This window comes from Cydia fagiglandana, chromosome 11 (assembly GCF_963556715.1).
Source record: "Cydia fagiglandana chromosome 11, ilCydFagi1.1, whole genome shotgun sequence".
In the NCBI taxonomy this organism is placed as follows: domain Eukaryota; kingdom Metazoa; phylum Arthropoda; class Insecta; order Lepidoptera; family Tortricidae; genus Cydia; species Cydia fagiglandana.
Window position 1 is genome coordinate 13,440,709 of NC_085942.1, and position 27,658 is coordinate 13,468,366.

The following is a 27,658-nucleotide window of genomic DNA, read 5'->3' on the forward strand; positions in this document are numbered from 1 at the left end:
TATTTAAATAGACTCGAATTTATATTACGTTGAAGTAATACGATCGATGAAAATTCGAACATACGATAGCCTCTAGGTACCCATACATACGATAGATGTACAAATGTACCTAATAAGTATAAATTCGAGTTTAACAAATCTACCGTGTCTATAACAAAGTGCAGGGAACCATAATTTATAGCCCTGGCAGAGACTACTTGTTCATAAACTCATAAATCAACTAACTTCAAAAGTGTCGCGACTAAAATAGGCAGTAAAATTATAAAGCCAGACATTCTATTTCCTATTCAAACATTAAATGGGCTATCACAAAAAGTCCAAAGAGCAAACACATTGTTTATACGGTTGGTTTCATTGTACTGCATAATGAATTAAAACATTGTTCCCAATGCATCCTGTGCATGCAGCAATGTTGACATTGTTGATACCCGTGGCTCGCTGAATGCACGCGTTCGTTATTTCGGAGCACGCCTGCGCCGAGCACGCCGCGCAAGCGCCGTGACGCGCCAGTCTGACAGCTGACTGTGCTGGCTCCCACCGCACAAGTTCACCATCCGGCCCTTCTGCCAGAGGCCAGTCAACTGTTTAGTGCTGTGCGTTTCGTTCGTGCGTCCCGCGATCGATTTTCGAATGTTTCCGATGTGCATTTGACGTTAGAACAATTTGAAGTTATTTAAATAATAAACGATTTATAAGTGGTGTTTTTAGTGCAGTTTATTTTATACGTAACCATTTGCTGATGCGAATACTGTAAGCGCTTTTATCGGAATTGAAAGGTCAGTGAAATTTGCATACAATAATCTATATCGAGTACCTACATACTCTCTCTTTTATGCACTTTCAGAAAAATATAAAAAGTGATTTTGATAGCCCTAGTGTAAGTGTTATTTTAGACGTAAAATTTCTATAAAATTATGAAGTATAAATAACACTTGCACTAAGTGGGCTATCAAAATCGCTGATGCACACTTTTCATGGTCTAACTTATTAGACCAGTCAAATCTTACAAAAAAATGTTCTAAAAAAACATTGCGTGATGTAGTTCTATATTTTTTTGTATGTTGTTTGGAGTCCTTGGAGGAATGTGAAACTATGTTTTGCAAGCAAAAAAAAGTTGTGCTCTCTGCGTAATTTGCAAACAACTGCAAAATTTTTGGAGTTTTTTTAGTTTTTGCACTTTTATTATAAAACTATGGGTTTTATAATAAAAGTGCAAAAATAATGTTAAAAGAACATTAAATTTGGAACAATTTAAGCCCATGTACAGCGCCGCATGTTAAATAGTTCATGAGATATGGAATTTAAAAAAAGGGTTTTTTTTCCTTAGAATTAAAATTTTTAGTTTTTCCTATATTTCAGGACAAATATTGGCACAACCGCTCATACTATGAGATATATTGCGATGAATAAAGTTGTAGCCAATTTAATTACCTTTCATTTAAGTGCAAGAAAGGGTCAGTAAGTTCTACAGTTCTCTAGTTATCGTAAAAAAAGGAAATTGCTATAATGAGGAAGGCAACTAATGTATTGTTTAAGGCATTGTCAAAATCCGTACAAAAGGCAGTACCATCGTCGAGAATGCCATCTACGATTAGTTTTTACCGGCCTTCTCCGATAACAGTAGAGCTATGTTAGAGATCAACCATTTTTAAAATGCACTCTCCTCTTAAGCACTTCATTCATTCAGTAATGAAGTCAAGATACAAACTGTAGTTTGGCTTGTTTTTAGGCTCCACTTTTTGGTCGTAGCCATTGATTGTAGTCCAGGATGCCGATTCTTATTTAAGAATTAGTTCATGTTTTGATACGACCTTGACGATAGTTCACGGTGATTGGCGTGGTGTTGACAAAACGCACCGGAATCACTGAAAGTCGTGTCAATAGATATCTAGCTGTCGCTTTTTGGCGCTCTGGAGTGTACTGTGAGTCGTGTTAATACAAGATCACGATAATATCCTAACCACAACAAATTGATACATCAGCTAACATTACCCACGCTAAGTATATGTTTGTGCTATAGGCATGTATGTGACTCAGTCTTGTCAAGTTACCAGTATATTATAACCTCTTCAGTGATTTACTTCTTCTTGGTCGCATCCATCATGACTGATGATCGTGGTTGGTGGGTTTTGTTCGGGCACGAACACACTCTCGCCAGCGATTCCGGTCCATCGCTTTCCTCACCACGTCATAGAATTTCTGAGATGGTTCCTCGCCTTTGAGTTGGTCAGTGATTTACACGTAATATTTATTGCAAATTCTTTTCCAATGGCTGTTAAGGCTAAATGTATGTGGAGCCACTGCTCAGTGAGTTGTCAATCCACGGGTTGTGACTATAAATACCTATTTCAGTATTTACTGTTTAAATGTATTTATAGTCTGGACCAATTAAAAATAAAAATAATTGGACTAATTTGTCAATAGAAAATACGGCAAATATATATTGAAGTTTTTGAGTCACAAATTGGATATTTAAGTACCTATAACTAAAATTTTGTAAATTATTTGGCATAGTACAGCTATGTGTAATTCGTAACCAAATATATCTCGATGTTAACATGATTAACTAATTATGGCAAAAGAATGTCTCATTGCTAGAAAGTAATAAATGTATGCAATCTGCCCGGCTTGGCAGATCATGCATCATGTTAACACACACTTATCTATACCTTACTGAATAAAAACTAGTACATACTACGTGTTTCGTTTAGTTCTTCTTCTATTCTCGATTTGGTTTGTCAATCTATACACCTATGTATGTAGTTAAGACTCGTAGTAATAGGATATTGCTAGTTAAAACCCGTGGATACAAACATATACCTAGAGTGGGTAATGGTAGCTGATTCTGATGTATCAATTTGTTGTGGTTAGGATATTATCGTGATCTTGTTTTAACACGACTCACAGTACACTCAAGAGCACCAAAAAGTGACAGCTAGATATCTATTGACACGACTTTCAGTGATTCCGGTGCGTTTCGTCAACACCACACCAATCACCGTGAACTATCGTCGAGGTCGTATCAAAACAAGAACTAATTCTTAAATAAGAATCGGCATCCTGGACTACAATCAATGGCTACGACCAAAAAGTGGAGCCTAAAAACAAGCCAAACAACAGTTTGTATCTTGACTTCATTACTGAATGAATGAAGTGCTTAAGAGGAGAGTGCATTTTAAAAATGGTTGATCTCTAACATCGCATTGCTGCTATCGGAGAAGGCCGGTAAAAACTAATCGTAGATGGCATTCTCGACGATGGTACTGCCTTTTGTACGGATTTTGACAATGCCTTAAACAATACATTAGTTGCCTTCCTCATTATAGCAATTTCCTTTTTTTACGATAACTAGAGAACTGTAGGACTTACTGACCCTTTCTTGCACTTAAATGAAAGGTAATTAAATTGGCTACAACTTTATTCATCGCAATATATCTCATAGTATGAGCAGTTGTGCCGATATTTGTCCTGAAATATAGGAAAAACTAAAAATTTCATTCTAAGAAAAAAAATACCCTTTTTTTAAATTTCCATATCTCATGAACTATTTAACATGCGGCGCTGTACATGGGCTTAAATTGTTCCAAATTTAATGTTCTTTTGATATTACATAGCAAGTTTTGACTAAAAACCCATAGTTTTATAATAAAAGTGCAAAAACTGAAAAAACTCCGAAATTTTTGCAGTTTTTTGCAAATTACGCAGGGAGCACAACTTTTTTTTGCTTGCAAAACATAGTCTCACATTCCTCCAAGGACTACAAACAATATACAAAAAATACAGAACTACATCACGCATTGTTTTTTTATTGTAAGATTTGACCGGTGTATTAATAAATATTCTATATTTAGCTATAGACATTTTTAGTTTAGAAATGTTGTTTTTTAATTCAGAATATAGAGAAATGCTTTTAATTACTTAAAAAAACTGTGTAATTTAGGCATTTTGCTGTGTGACTTTCTTTTCTTATTGATTGTAAAGTCTGAATAAAAAAAGTACAATGGAACTTGTTGGCCCGTTTTGCTTTGTCGCGCTAATTATATTACCTACCTAATTATATTAGTTCTGTATGTAGCTCTATTGATTGTGAAATGTAGTACAGTTACTAAAATAGTTATTTACGATACAAGTGCGGAAAGGAGGAAATTCGAAACGAGTGGCGATAAATTAAAACACGACCGAAGGGAGTGTTTTAAATCGACACGACTTGCGAATTACCTATTCGCACATGTATCGTACAACGTTTTACGGTACATATGGCCCTTTAAACTTTTGACATACGCACCAAAAGTGCTATTTCTCGCACTAGTGCGGAAAAATCCACACTACTGTAATAGTACATTTCGATGCTAGTGCGGAAGGTATGTCATTACTTCACGAGTACCGAGATATCTTGCCACGAGCCGCAGGCGAGTGGCAAGACTCGGGACGAGTGAAGAATGACATTTCCGCACGTGTATCGAACGACGTTTTTTAATACAGTTGCGAAAAAATAAGAAAAACATTGTTAATCGTACACTAAACAAAAGTGGTAACAGTGACAGCTCGGTTAGACGTCGTCTTTAAGTATATTATATCTATGGGCGTTTGGCAGCTATTCCGTTCCATTCAGTCAACTTATTAAGAACGTAATTTTCAATATTGAATATTAAAAAATAAACGTGTTATAATGATGAAGAGGTAAGTAATTAAATATGAAATATGTAATATTTTTCGTATTCTTACATTAACGGTAGGTTTTTATGCTGATTACGACGTTTAAAGGAAACTAATATTAACACTCATCAATAAGTAGTCGTGAATTGGAACAAGTATAAATTTAAAAAAATTGGAAAAGTAAAAAGCACTAGTTCGAGATAACCAACTTTCCGCACGCTAAACAGCTACGTAAAGTAGCACTTTTTGAGCAACTGTATTAAAAAAGATTTTTATTCAGCTCTAAAAAAGTGGTTGAAATATTAGCGATGTTTATACTTACTCATTGAATCTGTTGTTCATCGATTCGTTACCCTAGTTGCATCGTTGCGTTGATATTGCGTTTTATTAGTAATGCAACCATTGCAACCTATGCGTCATATGTGTTCGATTGGAACATGTGTGCTGCGGGGGTCAAACGATGGACGAATTAATTCAATTAGATCGGTTAAAATCAATTAAAACGAACGATTTTGACTATTGTTGATGAAATGAAACTGCGCGGCGTAAGTAAGTAATATCACGTAAATACTACGTATTACTACGTGTAAGGGAATAGATATTAGGTGATGATAGATGTATTCAGTGATAGATCAATGTTATCTTAATGGAAACGTCACAACGAGTATCATTACAAACAAATAATATAATATGTTTTTAAACAATAACGTGTTATTTTCCATATTGGTACTTTATGTGGCCAAAGTTTGTTTTGAACTTATCAGCCTGTCTAAATCTTTGATTTCGTAGGTATGAAGAGTCAAACTTTATGCGACTTCCAAGAAAATTTATGAAGATTATATGCGACTTACAATTTTACAGTAAGTAGATCTGGTGCTACTTTACCGCACTAGTGCGATAATTGGCACATTATATGAAAATTAAAAGAGTGCCATATATATGTACTGTAATATTTGTTTATGATACAAGTGCGAAAAATAGGAAATTCGCAACGAGTGACGATTTTTAAAACACGACCGAAGAGAGTGTTTTAAATCGACACGAGAATTTGTGTCACTTAGAATGTTTGTGCAAATTACCTACTGTTGTTGATTACCCAGGTAATGTTTATGTAGACATAAACAGTAGGTTCAATAAAATTTTGATTTCATAGAAGATTAGGTACCTACTAAGCGTAATAACTCGTGAAATGAATCATTGGACATTTTAACAGCTTGTCATTTTCACATTATTCGACCCGATATCAGATGTCGGATGGCGTTCGAAAAAAAAAACAGCTGCTAGAAAATGCCCTATGGCATGCTTTCTTTTGAACAACAAACAATAATTAAATGTATAAAAAATATAAACAGGCACTTTTTACTATTTGATTCTTCGTATCCGACATCCGTTATGGCAATGTGAAACGCAAATAAAATGTACTTAACTTAGATCAATAGAGCACTAAACGTATGAATGACGTATAAATAACACTTGCACTGCGATGCTATCAAAATCGTTGCAGACTTTTCTTAGTAACTCTAATTAATTATCTACCACAATTTCGTGAATAAAAATGCATTAGCTTATCAGCTTTTGCGTTAGTAGTTTTAGTAAAATATACATTCAGAATTTCTTATGAGAATATTCTAGCATAACAAATTAGGTGATTAGTATCACCATATTGACACAATAGTCGTTATTGAAATGATACCGGTTCCAATGCAATTTGCAGTTTCGAAAATATAAACTTCGTTATATAATATTGTGTATATTTTTACACATAACTCGTTATACTTGTGTAACGTATTGATTAATCCGGTAAAGGCATTGAACTATCGAGAGTTTAGTAGGTTAACAAACGTTAAATTGTACCTATTGCTTCAGCATTAGCATGATTGATAAGATTGGTTCTAAAAATGTTGCATGTATATGTCTATAGTTTCTACCATCTCAGTGTTTTTAGTCAAATCGTACAAGTTAAATTTGATCCACTTTTGGTTTTCGATAGAGTTGAAAATCTCAATGTATCTGTAATGTGCAGTGATCGTACATTTTCCAGCATTTTTGGTGCAGCAGAGTTGTGTTATCGGAATTGGTATAGATAATTTCAACTGAAATGGTAAATTAAGGTTAATATTAACGTAATTAAAGCTAATTAATCATTAGGGTTGAAATTATTTTTACTAATTCCTTTAACCACTCAGCTGCACCAAAAATGCTGGAAAATGTACGATCATTGGTAATGTGCAAAAGCATAACAAAGCGAGTTCAGCAAATTGATATTAGGTACTTTACTTACTTACTTTAAGTTCGAATTGACGTCATGGTTTCTTTTGATGCGTTGTGGGTAGTAGGTAGATGACTATCTGAAAGAAAAAGGGGTAAAGTGTAAAAGTATGTGCTTTCATAAATAATAGTTTAACAAAATAAAGTTTTGGCTAGGCTAGTCTTACGTTTAACGAAAACGTACGATAAAACATAATAACACTAGTGAAAACGATATCTTTAATTAATTTCACATAAATTCTCAACAAGTTTAGTTCGTTAACATTTTCCCCGAGCTGCGTTCTTGAAACATTACGTCTGCTGTAGTTTTCTACGCTGTGCCAATGCCAAGTCCGCAGTACACGTAACATTAACATTGGTAAAGAAGGTACTATATGTAGTCTCACCTATTTAATTTAACCGAATGGAGTACATTTTATAAGAGTAAATAGCAAAAATATTGAATACAAATTAGACACACAGTTACACAAAAGTTTTCTTTCCTTACTCTCATAGATTACGGCAAACTTGAAGCGAAAAAAAAGCTGAGCTGTCTAGAAACTTTTATGCCTTTGCTTTCCATTGCATCAATTAATTAAGATATGCATACAAAGAAATAATAATAAAATTATATTGAAGTTTATCTTGTTGTAGATTTTCAACAGTGAGATAAATATTTAATAAGGTCATACTTTTTCAATGGGTCCGACGAATTTCTGTAAACCCTGGGCTTTTATTTTTATTTTTCCCAGCGTTGTCCCGGCTGTTTAATATTTTAGCAGACCAGAATACATGTAATTTTTTTTGATGTGACAACATTTTTTTTCTGTAATTTTGTTACAACAGTTAATTTCAATAGTAAAAGTATTTTTTCCGATAAAATATTGATGACAAAGTTGGTCAAGCAGATCTTGTCAGTAGAATAATTTTTAAGAAAACAAAAACCGACTTCTATGGGGCCCGGTGAAAGATTATGGTAGATGGTGCACTATGTAGAAAAGGAGGTAAAACCAGTACCTACTTTCTAGTAGCATTTCGTTTCCGTAAGGGTCGTAGTTATCTAGCCTAACCTAACCCACTTCTCTGATAGCAGTTCGGTTCTGTGAGGGTCGCAGTTCGAACCTAATCAAACCCACTTTTCTAGTAGCATTTCGTTTCTGTAAGACTCGCAGTTCTAACCAAACCTAACCCACTTTTGTTCGGTTCTGTGTGAGGATCGCAGTTCAAACCTAACCTAACCCACTTAACGGCGCATGCGGTGCGGTGTACGGGAGTCCGAGTCCGGGTCCGAGTCCGAGTCCGAGTCCGGGTCCGAACCGGATCCGGGTATGAGTCCGGGTCCCAGTCCAAGTCAAAATCGAAATTCGAAATCACCAAACATGTACTATGCGTCGTTGAAGAGTTCTGTTCTGATCATCATCAGCAGTTCCACTTCATCAAATGCGACAGTTTTTAATGTAAATGCTTGATTTTATGATGAAAATACAAAAAATTCTATACGTATGCCTTTAAGATTTGAGGAGTTCCCTCGATTCCTTATGGATCCCACTCGAAGCTCGGAACTCGAGCTTGACAGAAATGTGGCTTAAAAACTAAACTTGCTTAACAAACATAACGAAGAGGACAAATCGCCAAACGTGAACTATGCGTCGTTGAAGAGTTCCGTTCTGATCATCATCAGCAGTTCCACTTCATCAAATGCGACAGTTTTTAATGAAAATGCTTGATTTTCTGATGAAAATACAAAAATCTCTATACGCATGCCTTTAAAATTTGAGGAGTTCCCTCGATTTCTCATGGATCCCATCACCAGAACTCAAGCTTGACAAAATTGTGGCTTAAAAACTTAACTTGCTGAACAAACATAACGAAGAGGCCAAATCGCTAAAGGTGAACTATGCGTCGTTGAAGAGTTCCGTTCTGATCATCATCAGCAGTTCCACTTCATCAAATGTCACGTTTTTGAATGTATATGCTTGATTTGTTGATAAAAACAAAAAAATCACCATATGTATGCCTTTAAGATTTGAGGAGTTCCGTCGATTCCTCATGGATCCCATCATCAGAACTGGATTTTGACAAAAACGGGACCAATCTGTATGCATATACATACAATCAAAAAAATAATTTTCAAAATCGGTCCAGTAATGACGGAGATATGGAGTAACAAACATAAAAAATAAAAATAATAAAAATAAAAAACATACAACCGAATTGATAACCTCCTCCTTTGGGATTTGGAAGTCGGTTAAAAAGGCGGCAAATTTGAAAAATGTAGGCGCGAAGGGATATCGTCTCATAGAAAATTTGAATATCGCGCCTTTTTCTACTGACAAGATTTGCTTGATCATCTATATATCATACAGTTCGTTCACTGTTGGAAAGCGTGTGCTGTGACAGACAGCAGAGCATCGGCCCAACAATGCACTGTGTATTCCGATTAAATGCGCGAGCGCAAGCGGTCTGTCTAATAAACCAGTGTACCGTGACCTCGAACTCCATCTTGAAGCACGATGCAGATTTAACAATTTTGGTATTGTTTTGATATTAAGATGCGAATAGAAGTGAAAGCCGTACCTGTCGTAGAGGTCGTATCAAAACCAGTTCAAATTATTTACAAACTCTGAATGTTTCCGGATCTGTTTGATATTTCTACGGTGCCAAATTTTGCGAGGTGAATAGACTCGTCTAAACTAAATTGGTATCGACTTAAATATAACAAATTGAAGAGGTGTCATAATAAACGTAATCTTTTCATAGTGACATTAACACTAACATTATCACAGTTTGTCATTGCAAATTGCATGCAGAGTTAGCTGGGTCCGACTCTATATAATACACACATACTTTTACTAAAGAACCAGCCCCGAAATAAATAAAAAAAAGCGCTCAGTGTGACCTATAAATTCACCTCGCAAAGTACAGTTAAGGATTGAAGAAAAAAACCACGTTTACGACATCGAGTTTTAACCGTTAATGGTAGAAACGGCGATGTTGAAATGACTCTGAATACAATCAATAAGTCAATATAAAACACCATTAATTATATTGGTTTCCGTATTTAATACACCTATACAAGTCTTATGCACTTAGTTACTATAAAACGATATTTTATTAGCCTTATATAACTTTTAATCCGTATTCATGTCTTGGCATAATATGATGGCTATACATATAAGTAATCGATTAAATTATTCGAGTTTATATTTATTCAAAAGCACGATCTCAATTATATCAATTATATCACATCTAGATCTATTATCTACATACAGATAAGTTTTCTATCTATTACACATCACTAGCAACGGAGGTTTTCATATAGCAATTGTGGCATCCAATATCGGACGATTTTCAAGACTGGTATTGAAATGGTACCTATTGAAATCTAAGGGCTCCTCTACACGATGGGCCAACGCCGGCCACTCCAAGAGACGCATTTATGTGTCAGAGGGAGCAAATGATATTGCTATCTCATTCTACCGCATGGCTGCGTCCCTTGGAGTGGCCGACGTGGGCCCATCGTATAGAGGAGCCACAATATTGGCCCTAAAACGGGTATTTGAGTTGATCATATTAAATGTTTTATTAAGGAAAAATCTGTCAAATTAACAATGAAAATGGTCTATTTTTAACATTTTATTACATATATGTACTTATACAATTTGTTTACATAATTTATCCATTTTCTGACCAAACAGTCATCTTATTTTTTGTAATTTTTGTAAAATTAAACTAAAAATGCTCCTCTTCGTTTCGGTATTGAAACGTAAGAAACTTTCCGATATTCCGGTATTTCGGGATTCAGTTATAGGAGTACGTCCTAATTGTAAAGTATTGTAGGTTTTACCGAAGAATACCAGGACGTTGGTCTAAAGGTTTTGTCTGTTGATAAAGATGGATGGTGGACATTGGAACACTGTAATTATACAACACAACCGTATCTACGGATTTGATCAAAGAGTAAAGTAAGTATAATGGATTAGATACTCGTAGAAACGTCATACAAAGAAAAAACTCCCTGTCACACTTACTTACGAATGTACAAGTGCGACAGAAAGGCAACACGTCGAACGTGGTTCGCGGTAGGCCCTCAGCAATATTTTTTTTTAAAGAATATTATTGATCTTCAGACATTCAAACAACCTTCAGCCTATAAACAAACTTCGGAAACATTGAACTCAAAAAGAAAACGAAATGATGTAGGTATGTACTTACCTATACTATGTTAGCTGGCAAACCGGTTTAAAAAAATAAACAATCTAACCTAACGGCGGTTACGAATCAGCAGGCAGAGGAGGACAGGAACTTATTTTAAATACATTGGATTATGACATAATTTTGCATACAGCCTAAAGTATTTGGAAACTGAACTTAAGAGGCGAACTAAGTCTAGCTTCTCGGGAAAAATATATCATTTTAAATATATCTGTTATTGATAGAAAAAGTGGTGAATACAGTTAATAATGAGTAATGACACAACTAGATATTACCGCAAATGCTAACAATAAGAGCCTTTGTTTATGATTTCTAGGCCATATTGTACAATTAAAAAAACCGGACAAGTGCGTGTCGAACTCGCTCTCCGAGGGTTCCGTACTTTTTAGTATTTGTTGTTATAGCAGCAACAGAGTACTGCAGCATCATCTGTGAAAATTTCAACTAGGTATCACTGAGACACTAGGTATGAGGTTGTGTTCACGAGGTACAGCCTGGTGATAGACAGACGGACAGTGGAGTCTTAGTAATAGGGTCCCGTTTTTACCCTTTTGGTACGGAACCCTAAAAAATTGGGTACAAAGTGGTTATTTAGATTAAACAAATGACAGTTCACAAGGCAAAAGTGATTATTTGATTAAGTAACTGTCGATTAAAATTTAATCATTAAAATGACGACAATACTTAATAAATAGATAATAACATCAATTAACTGTTACTAATTTTCTGTTCGCTTGCGATAGTAAAAAAAATATTGTCGTCAGGGATCTGATGATGGGATTCTATGAGTGTTTAGACGACAACGGTTACACTCACTTGATTTGTTAGTCGCTAGTCGCTATAGAGCACTCGATCTTGAGGAAGGACCCCCGACAGGCCCGAAACATGTCGCTAATAGCGACTAAAAATTCAAGTGAGTGAAACTGTTGTCGTCTAAACAGTTTAATATAATTAATTAATTATGTCTCACTAAAGTTTAATTTTGGGATTCTAGAGGAATCGAGAAAGTTCTTCAAAGGTTCACCACATTGATTTGTGTATTTTTTAATAGGAAGGAACCTGTGCCTTAGTTACTTTCGAAAAAAACACGACAAAATTTGGATAAGTGACTGCTTATAATGATGTCTTATTTACATACTGTTTTGTTTTTATATATTTTAATGCTCCGTACAAAACCGTTCCTGCACCATGTATCCCATACTTCGGCCTTGAAAGCCCAGCGGTTACAGGCGTTATTTTGTGTTAAAATTCATTAATCGAAATAAATAAAAACATCGTCCGGGCATAGGTCCTGAAGGCCTGTTCAGGTAGTTTTCTTGTTTTAAAACGGTTATTGATATGATCTGTTAGCTGTCAACAGTGACATTTTCTCATACAGAAATAAAACAAGATTATAAAGTTCGAATCGCCCTCCCGGACGAAGATGCTACTGCACTAACAATAGATAATGCGCATGTGCAATATAAAATACTTTTTGCACGTACTTAATTCTGCACATGTATTAGATCCGATAGGGAATTGAATAGGTATAATTTATATTCCGGGGTCATGCCAATCTTTGTTTGTGAGCACGAGCTTAATCACAAACGTAAAGAGAATCTATTTCTAATTTGACCTTTTGGACCGTATTTATTATGAATCATTTCATTTCATTTTCAATTTCATTTCAATTTCATCATAACAATACAATACGAACGTAGACGGGTGGATTAACTTTTTTTGTCTAATTTTTGAAAGAATAAATAAAACCAAAATTTCTGGAATTTACCTTATAATTTGAAATCTTTCTGAAACTTTAAGATACACAAAAACAAAGATGATTTTTCTTAAGTTTCAATCAGTTTCTATTTTTTAATGACACATGTATTTAGAAAAAAGTATGAATTTAACTAATTAACAGCTTTCATGTGCACCCAAGACCGAAGCGCGAGCGTGCGGCGCGCGAGTAGCGCATAGACAGATCTGCACCTTTAGGTATTCTCTGGTCAAGGTCATTAAGCCATAATCATAAAGAGCTCTTTTTATTGTGCCTAACAGTGTGATGATTGGTTTATGATTAGTGTACAATATATCAATATAAAAGTCTAATTCACCTTATGCTTCAAGAATAAGATCCAAACTTGTTAAACCGCACAACTGCGACTCATTTTCTTATATGATAATATTTCCTACCGCAACAAAGGAACATCTAGTTTTTAAAATGCACTCATTATAATAAAACTCCCATACAATAAAGTCTGCTATAATAATAAGTCTCATGGGCTTGACTTATAGAATGTGTTGCAATACTTGCAATGTCAGTTGGCGTTAAGGCTATATCGACGTGGCCAAATGTAAGTACCTAATTCTCTAAATGAAAAATATTCTGAAGAAAGGATAGATGTAAAGGTTAGCAACTAAGTCGTTGAATTTAGATATACAACTCCCCCTTAATTAATTCTGAGTTAACCTCCGTTTTGACTTTTACTTGAATTTAATTTTTACTGACTGCCACACATTATGGGTGTGTAAACTTAAATGAACATGGTAGGCCTTATGTACATTAAAATAATAATATGAAGCCCAGTACAGATATATTCAATCCAATATCTAACTAGACTAGTTGAAATTGCAATTGAAAATAATTGGAAAACTATATTGCTCAACGTTGATAAAATCTAATTACGCTTTGCTAGTTTTTCGCCTTAACCAGAGTTGCAATCTCCGAACGTTCTTGAAACCTATTGTGAGTGCACGTTGAGAAATATTTGAACCTACCTATTTCAAATCTGTTTGCTGGGGTAGCATTCCAACTGGTTGCAGAACGCGAGTAAGTTGATCCAGCATTAGAGCATCCTCGAATTATTCATAGTTTGTACTGAACTGAATGTCAAGATAAACTGATTTGTCATGGAACTCGACTTGGTTACGCTTGTGTAGCTATGAGAATACGGAGAAAACATTGATCGCAATGCTAATAGAAGTTTGGACACAATTTCTTGGGCAAACATATGTTTAACGTGTTGGTTGCGGCACTTGTTTGACTGCATATCTCAACGAGGTATATGTTGAATTTTTTAATGAACTAGTTAGGGATCAGCGCCTATACTGGCTTGGATAATAATACAGGTAATAATGAACATCCGGCGAAAATATCATTGGAGTACGGTTTCAGACAATGCAGAACCTTGAATTATTTTATTTATTGATCTTACTAAGTTTTACATGTGGGATGCACCAAGGCTAAAATGTAGTTCAATTTGGAAAAACTTTTTTAATGTTGCTTTTGCTTCAACTCGGGTCTGTTTTGGCAAAAAAGCGTCCACATCTTCTTAGTCCGGTAATTATGGTGAAATGCAATTTACATTTTCTGTGTACCTACAACCTTTTAATTGTATTAGATGAAATACGGGGGTGGCTATTAGCGGATCGCTAAAATTCCCAGGTAAATAAGTGGAACAAATTTGAAAAGTAGGTAGCTGCAAAAGGATCGCCATTGCGCGTAGCCACATTTTACAAAAATGGGCATCTTACGTGTGTAAAAATAATTTCTGACTGTAATACTGGCTAACACTGGTTACACGGCGTAATGAAAAACATAGGTATGTCTATGGTCACACAAAAATAATGCTGAAGACTAGAGGGACGCTTAGTCAAGAAAATATCGGAAAACGGAGACAGATGTAAATAAGCCCACTTATTAAACTATAGGTACATTGTAAGTGTTTTGACGGTACCTAGTTACTCCTAAAATGCTGTCATCTCCAATAGAATTTGTAATACGGCTCCAAATAGTACGGAAGATCTGTCGTATCTAGATTCAGATCCGGGTAAGATGCTAGTTGGATCCGGGTTGCTAACCCTAATCGCTACTAATCAACACGTTTCTATGTGAAGTAAAACATTGTCCGTAAAACTTTGACGTGTGTTAGACTAATTGAATTTATTTTTCGTAAGGTAAGGTAATCTATATGCATCAGTGGATTATTGCGATAAAACAGTGTATATACTGTGGACTAAATCAGTTAAAATTACGCGATTTGGCCTTAAGAATTAAGATTTAAGATAGTAGTGATAATACATAGCCTTCAAATAGTTTACCGTTCCGCTATCGTTTTACGGGGTTACGGAAACACAAAACCCAACTTAACTAAATTACCTAGCGAACGTGACTTTTGGACATGGCTTTGTACATAATTGTCTAGGCTGTTATTTGCAAAGGTTTCAAAGTGCATCGCTCCTGGTTTATTGTAGTGAGGTGTGTGAGCACTGAAATAGTTACGGATCTCGAGTTCATTTTATACTGGACCATAAAATGCTTTGTGAGTAAGGTAGCTGCATTGTCATTGAATGCTTGTGCGCAGCAAACCTTTGGATTCGTGACTCGTTCCGGGATAATAGCTTAAAACTGCTGTATAAAAGGACAAAAGCACAAGTAGATACTTTACTAACCTAAACCTTCCATATTGTCCTTGGAATTGAATATAGGCGTAAAATAATATATAGTTAGTTTTTTTATAATTACGATTAGTTTGTATGTATTTTCTATTTTAAGGCTTTTTATTGTTTAAGAAAGGGTATTTGACTGTAATTAATATAAATGGTTTCAATACCAATTTCATTAGATTATGATATGATAAAGTAGAATTTCATTATTTAGACATACCTCTAAATACCTAATAAAAATCTTGTCGAGAAATTTTGGGTTGGCTCAAAATTCTGCATCTTGTGTTTCTGTGTCATCGTGTGACAGTAAAAGTTAAATAAGAAACGGCTCTCCGCCATTCAACTTTCTTCATGCGTTTCTGCCACTTTCGTTTCGGGTTTATTATTTATCGTATACGAGTAATACAACGTTTTCCGTTATTTGACCGAAATAAGTTGATTTTGACGCTGGTATTTTTGTTTGTGTTCTTATACTTGTGTTACACCATTTTATTTTATAACTAGTTATATTATATTAGGAAGAGACTGTTGCAATTCGTATAGAAAAACAACAGAAGCGCAGATATCGGCAAGGGGCTTGGCGTACAGAAAGTTATTGACGTTTCTTGCGATCCACGTTGCAAGGATCTAGTTAGGTATTGCGTAAAACTATTGCCTAATAAATTAAACTCGTTAAAAAAAATTGTACCTGATATATTTCCGCACATAACTTATTGGAAAATATTATTGCTTAATAATTTCACGCTAGCCATATAATGTTTCACACACAAATACAAAAAAATCGCTTATTTTCGATACCTTCTCACACTCATCTCCACGAAGCGTAGTAAAGATCCCAGGCCTTGGAGAACTCAGTTCTTAAGAGAAGTAGCTAACAGATTTCCTAATGTGTTTTATTTGTCAACTGATGTCACAAGTTAGGCAGTAGACTACTTCAGTTAGGATTTACAAGGCCTCACTCTAGTGTGTGTGTTTGACCGTATTTAGCGCAACATGGTCTCGATGCTACAGAGAGTACAGAGCTTGTTTGCGCGAAAGTGCGCAATGTTCTAGAAAGATTCGATCGGTAGTGGAAGTGGAGACATTTAAATAGGCTTATTTCCTAATGAAAAATTTAACAGTCTTACCTTAGAAATCATGAGACTCAACGAACACACTGAAATAAAGATGTTTAATATACTTAACTTCATAGTCACAATTGTTTTCATGTTTCATAAAGAGCGTCGACCAGTAGAAAAGTAGAGGCCGATTCGAACTTTCAAAATGGCAGAAATTTGATATCATCAGTCGCCCGTTGGTATTTACATCCGAGCGAGATGCATTGTTGCGAGTTTACAGGTCGAATGTGGCGAATTAGTAATTACAGACTGTAGTTGCAGACTGGCAGTTAAGAAAATAAGTTAGCTATTCACGCGTATAGTGCAAACTGAAAAATGTACATGCATCCTTTTTTACGAGTGTGTATATAAAGAATTATAGACCGACCGCTTAACGGGAGGAAGACGCGGGCGGCAGGCGTACGGCGCCCGCGCCTTCCCCGCCACCCTTATACTTCGTTTTTTTTAGCATTAGAAATTAGGTAAACAATCTTGATGTGTCTTTTAATTGAAAAACACATTTTAAAAATAAGTTACGGCAAATATGTAACAAATTATGAATCTAATACGATCATTTATATTCTTCTGCTTTCATAAGTGATAATTATTGATTTTTAAAAAGTGTTTTTCAATTAAAAGACATGCCAAGATCGCTTACCTTCTTTCAAGTTCTTTCTAATGCTAAAAAAAACGAACTATAGTGCCAGTTGCACCAACCACATTTGACAGACTGATCATCGTCAGCCGGCGCGCCCCGCGCCTTTACTATGAAACTTTCCATACATAAAAATTTAGCGAACTCTTTAACGTTCGTAACAGTTTGGTGCAACCGACCCTTAGTCGTCCCGCCCCGTCGCCCCCGTACCGCGCAGGCGAGGACTGAGTTAAGTGGTCGGTCTATAAACGAAAATCATTAGACTTGAATTTGTAACTTGGTCACGCCTATGACGCCAAAGGAATAAATGTACGAATAAGTATGCATTCTTTTTTTGGGTACCAAAATCCGATTGTGAATTCAGTATTTTTGTCATTCGTTTGAAGGGTGACTGGATCTTGACTCTAGACTAGACGTTTTAAGGTCGAGAGCTATTAAAATCTTTTGAACTGATTACCTTAGATTTTCAAGTCTAAAAATTTAAGTCTCCTTATTCCTCGCGTTATCCTGGCATTTTGCCACGGCTCATGGAAGCCAAGGGTCCGCTTGACAAGTAACCCCAAAAATTTACGTAGGCACTAGTTTTTACGAAAGCGACTGCCATCTGACCGTCCAACTTAGTGGGGAAACTAGGTCTTATTAGGATTAGTTCGGTTTCCTCACGATGTTTTCTTTCACCGAAAAGCGACTGAAATTTCGTATATGAGTTACGAAAAAATCTTTGGTACATACGAGCCGGCATTTGAACCCGCGACCTCCGGATTGAAAGTCGCACGCCGTTACCGCTAGGCCACCCTGCTCTCAGTCAGTGTTAAATTTAAAAGTAAATAAATGCCTATAACTAAGGTTCCGCCATGGTCAGCATGTTTTGATAATTTATTCTTTGTGTCTAACATACGCTTGATTTGGCAGTGATCTGTCTAAACTGGGCAGTGGATACATTCTGTATTTGCAACATTGTAGTTATTGCATGCTTACTGTATGTACATTGTACATACAAGTGATTATTTCCAAATTGATACTTCAAGTAACTGAAACGGATGATTCGGTAAATTTAACGACTTAAAACCTGTATTCTGTTGGTTCAGTGAACCATATATGAAAATTGTCCTAATATATCCCCTTTATATGTAGCTGCAGAAGTGCATTCACGCTCATTCGACAAGTGGCTGGCACTTCAGTTACAATGCTTCCGCTAAATCCTCTAGTTTTGGATAAATATGTGGTACTTAATCATTATTTTTCTTTAGACGTCGACAAATTGAATGTAGCTAATATTATTTTGCGTAAGAAAGTTACGAGTAAATGTGTAAATGTAGGTCTCGTGTAAATAAATCATAAATATGTATTAAAAGTTAACCAGTTGATTTTCTAAGAGAAAATACTCGCTCGCAAATAAAATAAACTCGGACATCATTAAGCCTCATTTACATTTGTCTGACGTGTTGTGTTGTGACGCATCAGAACGGTATCGGTTCCACATTTAAAATGCGTTTAAATTTCTCTGATTCAGTGTTTTGTGTCGGCTTGTGTTGTGTCGCATTACTTACGAGCGATCCCAGTCTGAATCAGGATGGGTGAGGCGGAGAGCCTTGCACACTGCGCGCACCCCAGTGTGTTGTGACATTGGGATCCATGAAAAAACATTGCAAATTTGTGAATACTTCGAGAGTCAAGACGGTGCTAATTCAAAAAATCGGCATAATAGGTCATATAGATGTGAACATTAATACAATACAACACGGCAGACAAATGTGAATGCGTCTTTACTCTTTTTCCTAAGTTGGTTCTGGTCCTATCATAAATTTATACTGTCTTCAAAATTTTGTGTAGGAACAGTTGAATATCGGATTACCTACATAATCGAAATTTTTAGTATTGGAGTAGATTTAAATGATACTACAGATAGCATTTCACGTTTTTGTCATTCATCTAAGTGAGTAGGTACCTACTTGCATTGAAATATCTCAAATATGATCTTTGTTTCAGTTTACAATGGACTTGGAATTTCGGAACTTGAAATACACAGTATGCAGTCGCTTATCAAAAGGTAAGACAGATGATAACCTTATATACATATTCAATTTTTTTTCCTGTTCATTTTGGTTTATAATTTTAGTTATGTATAAAAGAACCAAGAACGTAGAACACTTATATTCCACGACTTTTGATTGAAGTCAGTCAACACATTACAAATAAAAACAAGGCCCTTAACGTACCTACGCTAACCTCGAAATTTGCAACACTGCTATAAAAGTAATAAAAAGATTACCTCCAACTTGATACACCTACTACCTAAAAAATTAGCCTTAGCTAAGGTCGTGATGTTTTCCGTTGTTCCGGTAACTGGCAAAAACTTGTTGTCATGTGTTTATTGGCTATGGATTTTCATGGTTTATCAATTTTTAGAAATCCGACACCCAATCTAGAATTATGCGATCGACAACACAAACGCAATTCTTATCCTATTCGCGATTCTATATAACTATCGAAATACGAAACATTTCATGATTCTACCCAGCCAGTCAAATCCAGCTAAATCGTAAAAGGCGACAATGACAAGCCATAATATTTAACAAAGTTTTTAAAGATTTTAAAAGTTAGCTGAATAGCAAAATAAATATCGCTATTTATTTTGCTATGCTGTTTGCTCTTAGATATTCCAAGCGGCTAGTTTTCACATTTCTCTATAATCTGTAGGTATTGATATTTGTAATAGGTATATTATTTATATTTTATATTTAAGAGCGAGGAAGACACAGAACGATTTCGGTCTTTTATAAAGTTTATGCGTCATTCCTAATTATTAAATAACGTTGTTGGATAACATACCTGATTAGTCTCATAAAACAATACACACATCGTTAGCAGCAATTGCTTATTAATGGATACTTAATGTCAAATGTAAGTGTAAATCTTGTAATATAACACGAACCTACCATCCTAGCATATCGGCGCCCACACTATTTAGTATCGATTAATAAGTTATTATTTTGCCTCTAATAATAATAAAGTATCAGTATACTTTATTACCCCTAGTGAAAAATCGTTTTATTATTTAGATATTCATTTCCGTTTAGAAAACTTTTGATGACGAAACCCATGTGGCTTATGCGTTATGTCGTGTTAACCCTTATCTTGGCAAGGCTCAAAATATCTTAAATATAATTTTTTTTTTAGTTTTTTGTCACCTATTGAGCATACTAGACTATTAAAAAATAAGAAAAAAAATCCAGGATTTTCCAGTTTCGGAAAATCATATGTATCATATTTGATACAGTGCCAATAACTCGACAAAATAGTTACCTACTTTTTAAAAGAAAAATGTAGATTATAATAAAAATAAAACATGTAATGCAACAGAAATTAGCATTTACTGCTAATTAAACGCAATCTAAAGCATCAGATGACTATTAAACCTGTAAATATAAAATATATCTACGAATACCTGATCACATGGGCGGAAAATTTGATCCCGTAAAGTTTCAAAAAAGTCGTCAGCAAAAAGTTGAGTAAAATATGAAAAGTAAACAAATAATTAAAAGTAAAAAAAAAATATTTTTTTTACTTTGGGGCCATTTTTTGCCATACACATATTTTTCCGTGCTACGGGCTACGGCGTAGCAATAGTGCTACAGCGTACGAATATATAGTTAAATAACATCTAGTTCTTAAAAAAATCAAAGTTAAATAACTAAATACGACAACTAATATTCTATAATTGAAGCATGTTTTGTAACCCCACAAAAATAAAAAAATTAAAAAATCATGTAAATCTATTTTGACGATAACTTGGCAATGTATTAAATGTAATACAATCCTTTCGATATGTACATTTCTGAGTTCTTGGCACTGTATCAAATATAATACATAACAGTTTCATGTAAGGTTCTATGTATTAAATGTTTTTAAATTCAAAGGCATTTTAAATATGTATGCATTAAGAGCCAGTAAAGACATCAAAATGTAGATTATGGAAAAATATATACTAACATAAGAAATAAATGCAAAACTTCCTGTACGAACCGAAATCTATTGTTTCCGCGGCGCCATGTTGATTATTACTAATTAATTTACAATGACACTCGTGCCCATTATTTTTTTCTATAAGTAAGGAGGGTAGCTCGACATATTGATGGTAGAATTATTTTGTTAGGTAATAAAGTGAACTTGCTAGATTTTTTTAAGTTCCATGTATCACGGGTGTTACGATGCCAAGATAAGGGTTAAAGGGCCCACTGACGAGTCAGCCGGACGATATCAGCCTGTCAGCTGTTCGGAACTGTCACCTTTTGCGTTTAACTGACAGGCTGATATCGTCTGGCGAACTGGTAATCAGTAGGCCCATTTAGGTAAGTGTTGTTTTTTTTTTATTTTGGCTCGAATAAACGCTCTCTATTCTATGTATAGTTCGTAGCTTTGTAACAGAGCCCGGCGGCTAATCCTATTGTCTATTGTTAAGTAAAACCGAACTTATATTCGATGCGTGCGTTGCGGCAGTATAGTTCGTAGCTTTGTAACAGAGCCCGAGTATAGTGTTTATACGAGTGTAGTGGTCGCCAGTAAATGTTGTGTAAATTTATATACGAAGAGGCTATAGTTAAATTAATATACAATATGAAGCTAATAGTTATTTGTTTTACAAGGGGGCAAAGTTGTTGTTTAACCGCTCGTGCTAATATTGATACCCGAGCAAGCGAAAGATTCCAAAATTGAACCACGAGCGTAGCGAGTGGTTCGAGAAATGGAATCTTGAGCGTCGCGAGGGTTTCAAAGCACGAGGGTTAAACAAAATTTGCCCCCGAGTGAAACACAAAATTTTTCACCACACCAAACTGAAGCAAATATTAAATGTAAAATATCAAACAAAATGAAACCAAATCAAATTCTAATGAATGTTATTAAATATTTATCATCCAAAATTATCATTTAAAAGTCAATTCTACCAGTAAACATAAGAAAACAACTCAAAATTTGCATTTGATTACTTTGCCTCACATGTGAATAAAATGCAACTTTGCTATCGGTTTTTGAAGTGCAAAGTAAGCCTTTCCGAGCTGGTGTGGTGAAAATAAAATTACCGTTTAACTGATAGCCTTAGCTTCATATAGGTACAGAGTGATTATTAAGCCTGGCTCTACCTACTCCATAAGTGAATATGTAGGTCCAACTTTTACAATAGGGTCAAACACTAAAACGCCAATAATAATTCTTACATAGGTAAATTACTCAGCCTCAGCACATTAAGCAAATTAAATGCACATACACATTGCAAAAATCACAACAACAACAACACCAAATGCACGTTCATATTGTTACCGCTCCTATCTTCCATCTATCACCGACGCTACCACAGCTTTCATAATATATGTTTACTAGCGAGACGGTAAAGGGATACATGGCATTTGCGCCTTCCTATAAACACCTTGACTTCCTTACGAGTAGTAAAGATAACTCAATTGTAAAGACAGTCAGTCCCCATACAAAGTTGCGCTTATCAATATTATTGACAGATGATCACTTTAGTAAGGTCTCAATTCCATATATTTTGTTTGTATCTCATTCTGCTAATAACCTAATTTTCCATGAATGAAATTTAAAAATTCGAAAAAAAAAAATGGCGCAAACTCCGGCTTAGACCCGGCCCAATCTAATGTGAGTCATCCTTGTTCGATTCACGCTTACATCGTATATCTTAATCGTATTATGTAATAGCGACGAATTACCCATTATTTATTCGTATTCGAATCGAGATATAACCGAATATTTAATGCTTATCTCTTTATACAACTACATACCTATATGATGTCTGAGAAGAAGAAGAATTTACAAAAGAAGACCCGTACTTTGTGTGGAGATAAACAAACTTTATCATTAACTTGTCCTTCGTAATTTGCTAATAAACAGGTCTCACAAGAAGTATAGCGTACGTTCCGGTGAAGGAAAATGGGAAAGGCAGTTTTCGACATTAGTTGGTTGCGGATTGCGACCAAAGTCAAAGCGTTGCTGTTTGTGCAATTTCCTTTTTTTATTGGTCGGATGCCGAAATAATCATACGTCCATACATTGTAGGAATCTTAAGCCATGACTACAAAAGTAATTATTTTACACCTGGGTACACATAATTATTTGAAACAAGCTTGTTTTGTTCATAGCAATGTTTCAATTATGGTCCGTTATTTTTAGGCCTCACACTATTATAACTCACCATTATAATTGTACCAACAAAAAAAAACAGCATTCATTCATTGTATCTATCAATCAATAATGAATTCGCCACGCACAAACAAATCAGCTTGTAAAAATTTACGAAAACTATAATATTTAAAACTTAAGCGTTTTGATATGTGAGTTAATATGAATTACGATACGTGTTTAGTGCAACCGGCTGTTAGGTAGGTACCTATTAATTATAGGTACTAACTACCAGTAAAATTTTCATTGGAGTCATTGGATTAATTGCCCTTTTACCGTATCTTTCTCACAATTATCTTCGAATAACTTGTGACGAAGGTAAGGAAAATAGCACGAAGCATGAGTTGATCATTTACGAATTAACCTAATTGTAAAAGAAGTACGTATCGACATTACGCACGTTGTGGTTACGGATGCAGTCATAGACGTAAATATTAAAAACCGCAAAATTTGTGGCGAGTGCGGTTATAAGTACGTCATACCCGAAACATGTTATTTTGGCCAGCTTCTCATTGTGACCTCTGCCCGATTTGAACTTTAAAATATGTCAATTAATAGATCTAGAATAGATATGGATTAGATGTTTCAGTGTCAAAAGTGACGTTTTTGTTTGAAGAAATGTCACATTTGAGACTGACATATCTAATCCATATCTTTTCTAGATCTATTAATTGACGTATCTTAAAGTTCGAATCAGGCCGACTTTCCTGATGAGTTTTGGGTGTGTCCAGCCCTGTGCCAATCGTTTATTTTGCGAAGTGTTTATTTTCCTAGCCTCACTCGAGTTTTTTTTGCACTCAATTTGTACTGAGTTTTTTGTTGATGTATGTATTTGACTATTTAGTTCTTGGTAATGTGTTATACGTATATAGGTACCTATCTACTCGTATTTTAGCTTTGGGTACATATCAATAATTCAATATTAATAATGTAGAAGCCAACATGGTAGCGTGTTTATTTTTCTCGTTTGTTTTATCATATCATACTCGTAGGTCTATGTGTTTAATGATCTCATTTCGCATTTATTAATTCTACCAGGTGTATTAGGTAGTTAGGTATTTTTTAAATAAAATCATATACATACAGGATCGATCATATTGTTTTGAATCGCAGCTAATAAAATATATTTAATAAGTTATTAAGATAAAAGACATATAACATCGGCAACCATTCGAATGATCAGCATGGGATAATATAATATATGTGTACTCATGTTATCTGCATGGAATATAAGCAAAACAATAACACAGTGAACCGTGGATATGTGATAATTAATAATGGATAATCAACAAAACTGTAAATAAAGTTAAAGGGCTTTCCGGCTATTTTATTTATCCGGGTATTTTAGGGGTGAATATATAAATCTAAATACTGCGTACCTACATGTTTTTGGTACATACATACCTATCTTCTCGAATACCTTAATTACATCAATAACAATCAAAAAGAAAATTGATAAATAATTCCGTAAAACTAGTTTAAAATTTCCTTCCAACCACATAAATCATAACGTAACTTATGTCACTTTCTAATCTTGATAAGGAAATTCGATATATTCGCGCATGTTTGCTCATATCTTGAAAATTTATCTCGTTATTGATTTAAACAACTGGTAATGGTGTGCACCAGTGAACTGATCAGTAAGTTATTAATATTATTTTCATCACACCAGCTCGGAAAGGCTTACTTTGCACTTCAAAAACTGATAGCAAAGTTGCATTTTATTCACATGTGAGGCAAAGTAATCAAATGCTAAATTTGAGTTGTTTTCTTATGTTTCCTGGTAGAATTAATTTTTAAATGATGATTTTGGACGATAAATATTTAATGACATTCATTTGGATTTGATTTGGTTTGATTTTGTTTGATATTTTATATTTAATATTTGCTTCGGATTGGTGTGGTGAAAAATTTTGTGTTTCACTCGGGGGCAATTTTGTTTAATCCTCGTGCTTTGAAACCCTCTCAACGCTCAAGATTCTATTTCTCGAACCACTCGCTACGCTCGTGGTTCAATTTTGGAATCTTTCACTTGCCCGGGTATCAATATTAGCTGCACACTGAGACAAAAAACTAACAAAAACACACTTACAATTACAAAAATAAAACTTAATCCGGGGACAAGGAGAGTCAACTAATAGGAACAAATTGACTTTTGCAATTTCCATTTAGTAGGAAATACAACTTCTATATTTGTAATTTGAAGTATGCTAGAGTAATTTCAGAAATTTGGTTTTGTTATTCCGATAGGTGCTTTAGCAATATCTGAGGTGATGACGTCATGGGTCAAAACTAACCGTTTTGTAATTCTAAGCGTGCTTTAGCAATATCGGAGACGATGACGTCATAGGTTTTACTAAACTGTACTGCGATTCCAAGCTATCTGTTGTTATTCTAGAGATAATGACGTCACAGGCAAAAACTAAACTGTTTGCAATTCCACCGCCCCTAGCAAAGGGGCGCCGCGAGAGCATGTCGCGCGCGTGGTAGCTACCCTTCTCTATTTCTGTCTGTATGAATAAAAAAGCATTTGGTAGTATATCTCTGTACTAAAGAGGCACTATAAAAGCCTGTGGAGATATTCTACCCATTCATTTCTTATTCATACAGTCAGAAAGAGACTAGTAGTTATTACGCGCGCAACATGCTCTCGCGGCGCACCTGTGCTAGGGAGGTTGGAATTGCAAACAGTTTAGATTTACCTATGATGTCATTATCACTAGAATAACAACGGCTAGCTCGAAGTAGCAGAACAATATATTCATGTAGACCCCAACTACACAGTAGGTCGCGGGTTAATATGTCCATGGCCCACAATATATCCTAAATTTATTATTTAACTTAAGTATGTTTTAAACAAAGAAGACACGAGACACGCCCGCCCGACATCCGACACAATACTAACTCTAACCAAATGAACGTAGCAAGTAGTAAATTTTACTAAAATCACTAACATTCGTTTCGCTGTGTTGGTATTACAAAACTCGTTTAGTGATTGGTACAACAATGAACATAAACACAACAAGTTTATCTACTAAATACCAGTAAACTTTGTAATGTCGCTATAGTAACAACTGAATTGTTATTTTAAATGGGGTAATGTTATTCCCGTCCGGCTACCCGCCCCGACGACGACTGGCCCTGGTAACACACAACATACGCACTATGAGGACTGACGAAAAGATCTGCGAGCTGGAAGAGGAACTGAGCAGGTTACACTGGGACATTGTAGGGTTATGCGAAGTCCGTAGAGAGGGGGAGGACACGACAACCCTGAAGTCTGGTAACTTGCTCTACCACCGGGAGGGCGACCAACAGTCCCAAGGTGGTGTCGGGTTTCTCGTTCACAAGTCCCTCGTAAACAACATAATAACCATCGACAGTGTGTCGAGCAGGGTGGTATACCTAATACTCAGAATATCCAAAAGATATTCGCTGAAGGTCATTCAGGTATACGCACCGACCTCGTCACACTCCGATGATGAAGTAGAAGCTATGTATGAGGACGTAAGTAGGGCCATACATACTTCTAAAACCTACTTTACTGTTGTTATGGGGGACTTCAACGCAAAGTTGGGCAAGAGAAGCGGGGATGAGTTGAGAGTGGGGCAATTTGGGTATGGGCAACGGAACCCTAGGGGTCAGAGGCTGGCCGACTTTCTGGAGAGAGAGGAACTCTTCATGATGAACTCTTTCTTCCAGAAGCCGCCTCACAGGAAATGGACCTGGATGAGTCCTGACGGTTCCACGAGAAACGAGATAGACTTCATCATGACCGACAAGAAACGGATATTCAGTGATGTCTCTGTGATCAACAGGGTAAAGACCGGTAGTGATCACCGAATCGTAAGAGGCACACTGAATATCAATATTAAACTTGAAAGGTCCAGCCTGATGAAGTCTACGCTCCGACCTACTCGAGCCCATGTACAAAACCCCGAAAGCTTTCAACTCGAGCTCTCTAACCGCTTTGCTTGCCTAGAGAACTTGGCTTCAGTGGACGAAATCAACGACGGGCTAGTGGAAACTGTCCACACAGTAGGGTCTAAGTTTTTTAGACCCCGCCGTAAAGATAGACCTCAGAAATTGACCGAGCAAACCTTAAACCTCATGGCTGAACGACGCTCGCTACAGTTGCAGTCTCCCGATGACGCGGAGTCATATAGGC

The 27,658-nt window shown here is 35.6% G+C and overlaps 1 protein-coding gene across 2 annotated transcripts in view; it reads left to right on the forward strand.

Moving 5' to 3' along the window:
* The first annotated feature begins 344 nt into the window (after positions 1–344).
* The window catches only part of LOC134669029 (ATP-binding cassette subfamily G member 4), a 68,624-nt gene continuing 41,310 nt past the window's right edge, over positions 345–27,658 (forward strand). For both annotated transcript variants that reach the window (XR_010098845.1, XM_063526551.1), the window contains exons 1-2: positions 345–776; positions 19,285–19,345. Coding sequence is in view for 1 of the 2 variants with exons in the window: in XM_063526551.1 (XP_063382621.1) it covers positions 19,291–19,345 (55 nt within the window). In the remaining variant the exon portion in view is untranslated. The remainder of the gene's footprint in view (positions 777–19,284; positions 19,346–27,658) is intronic.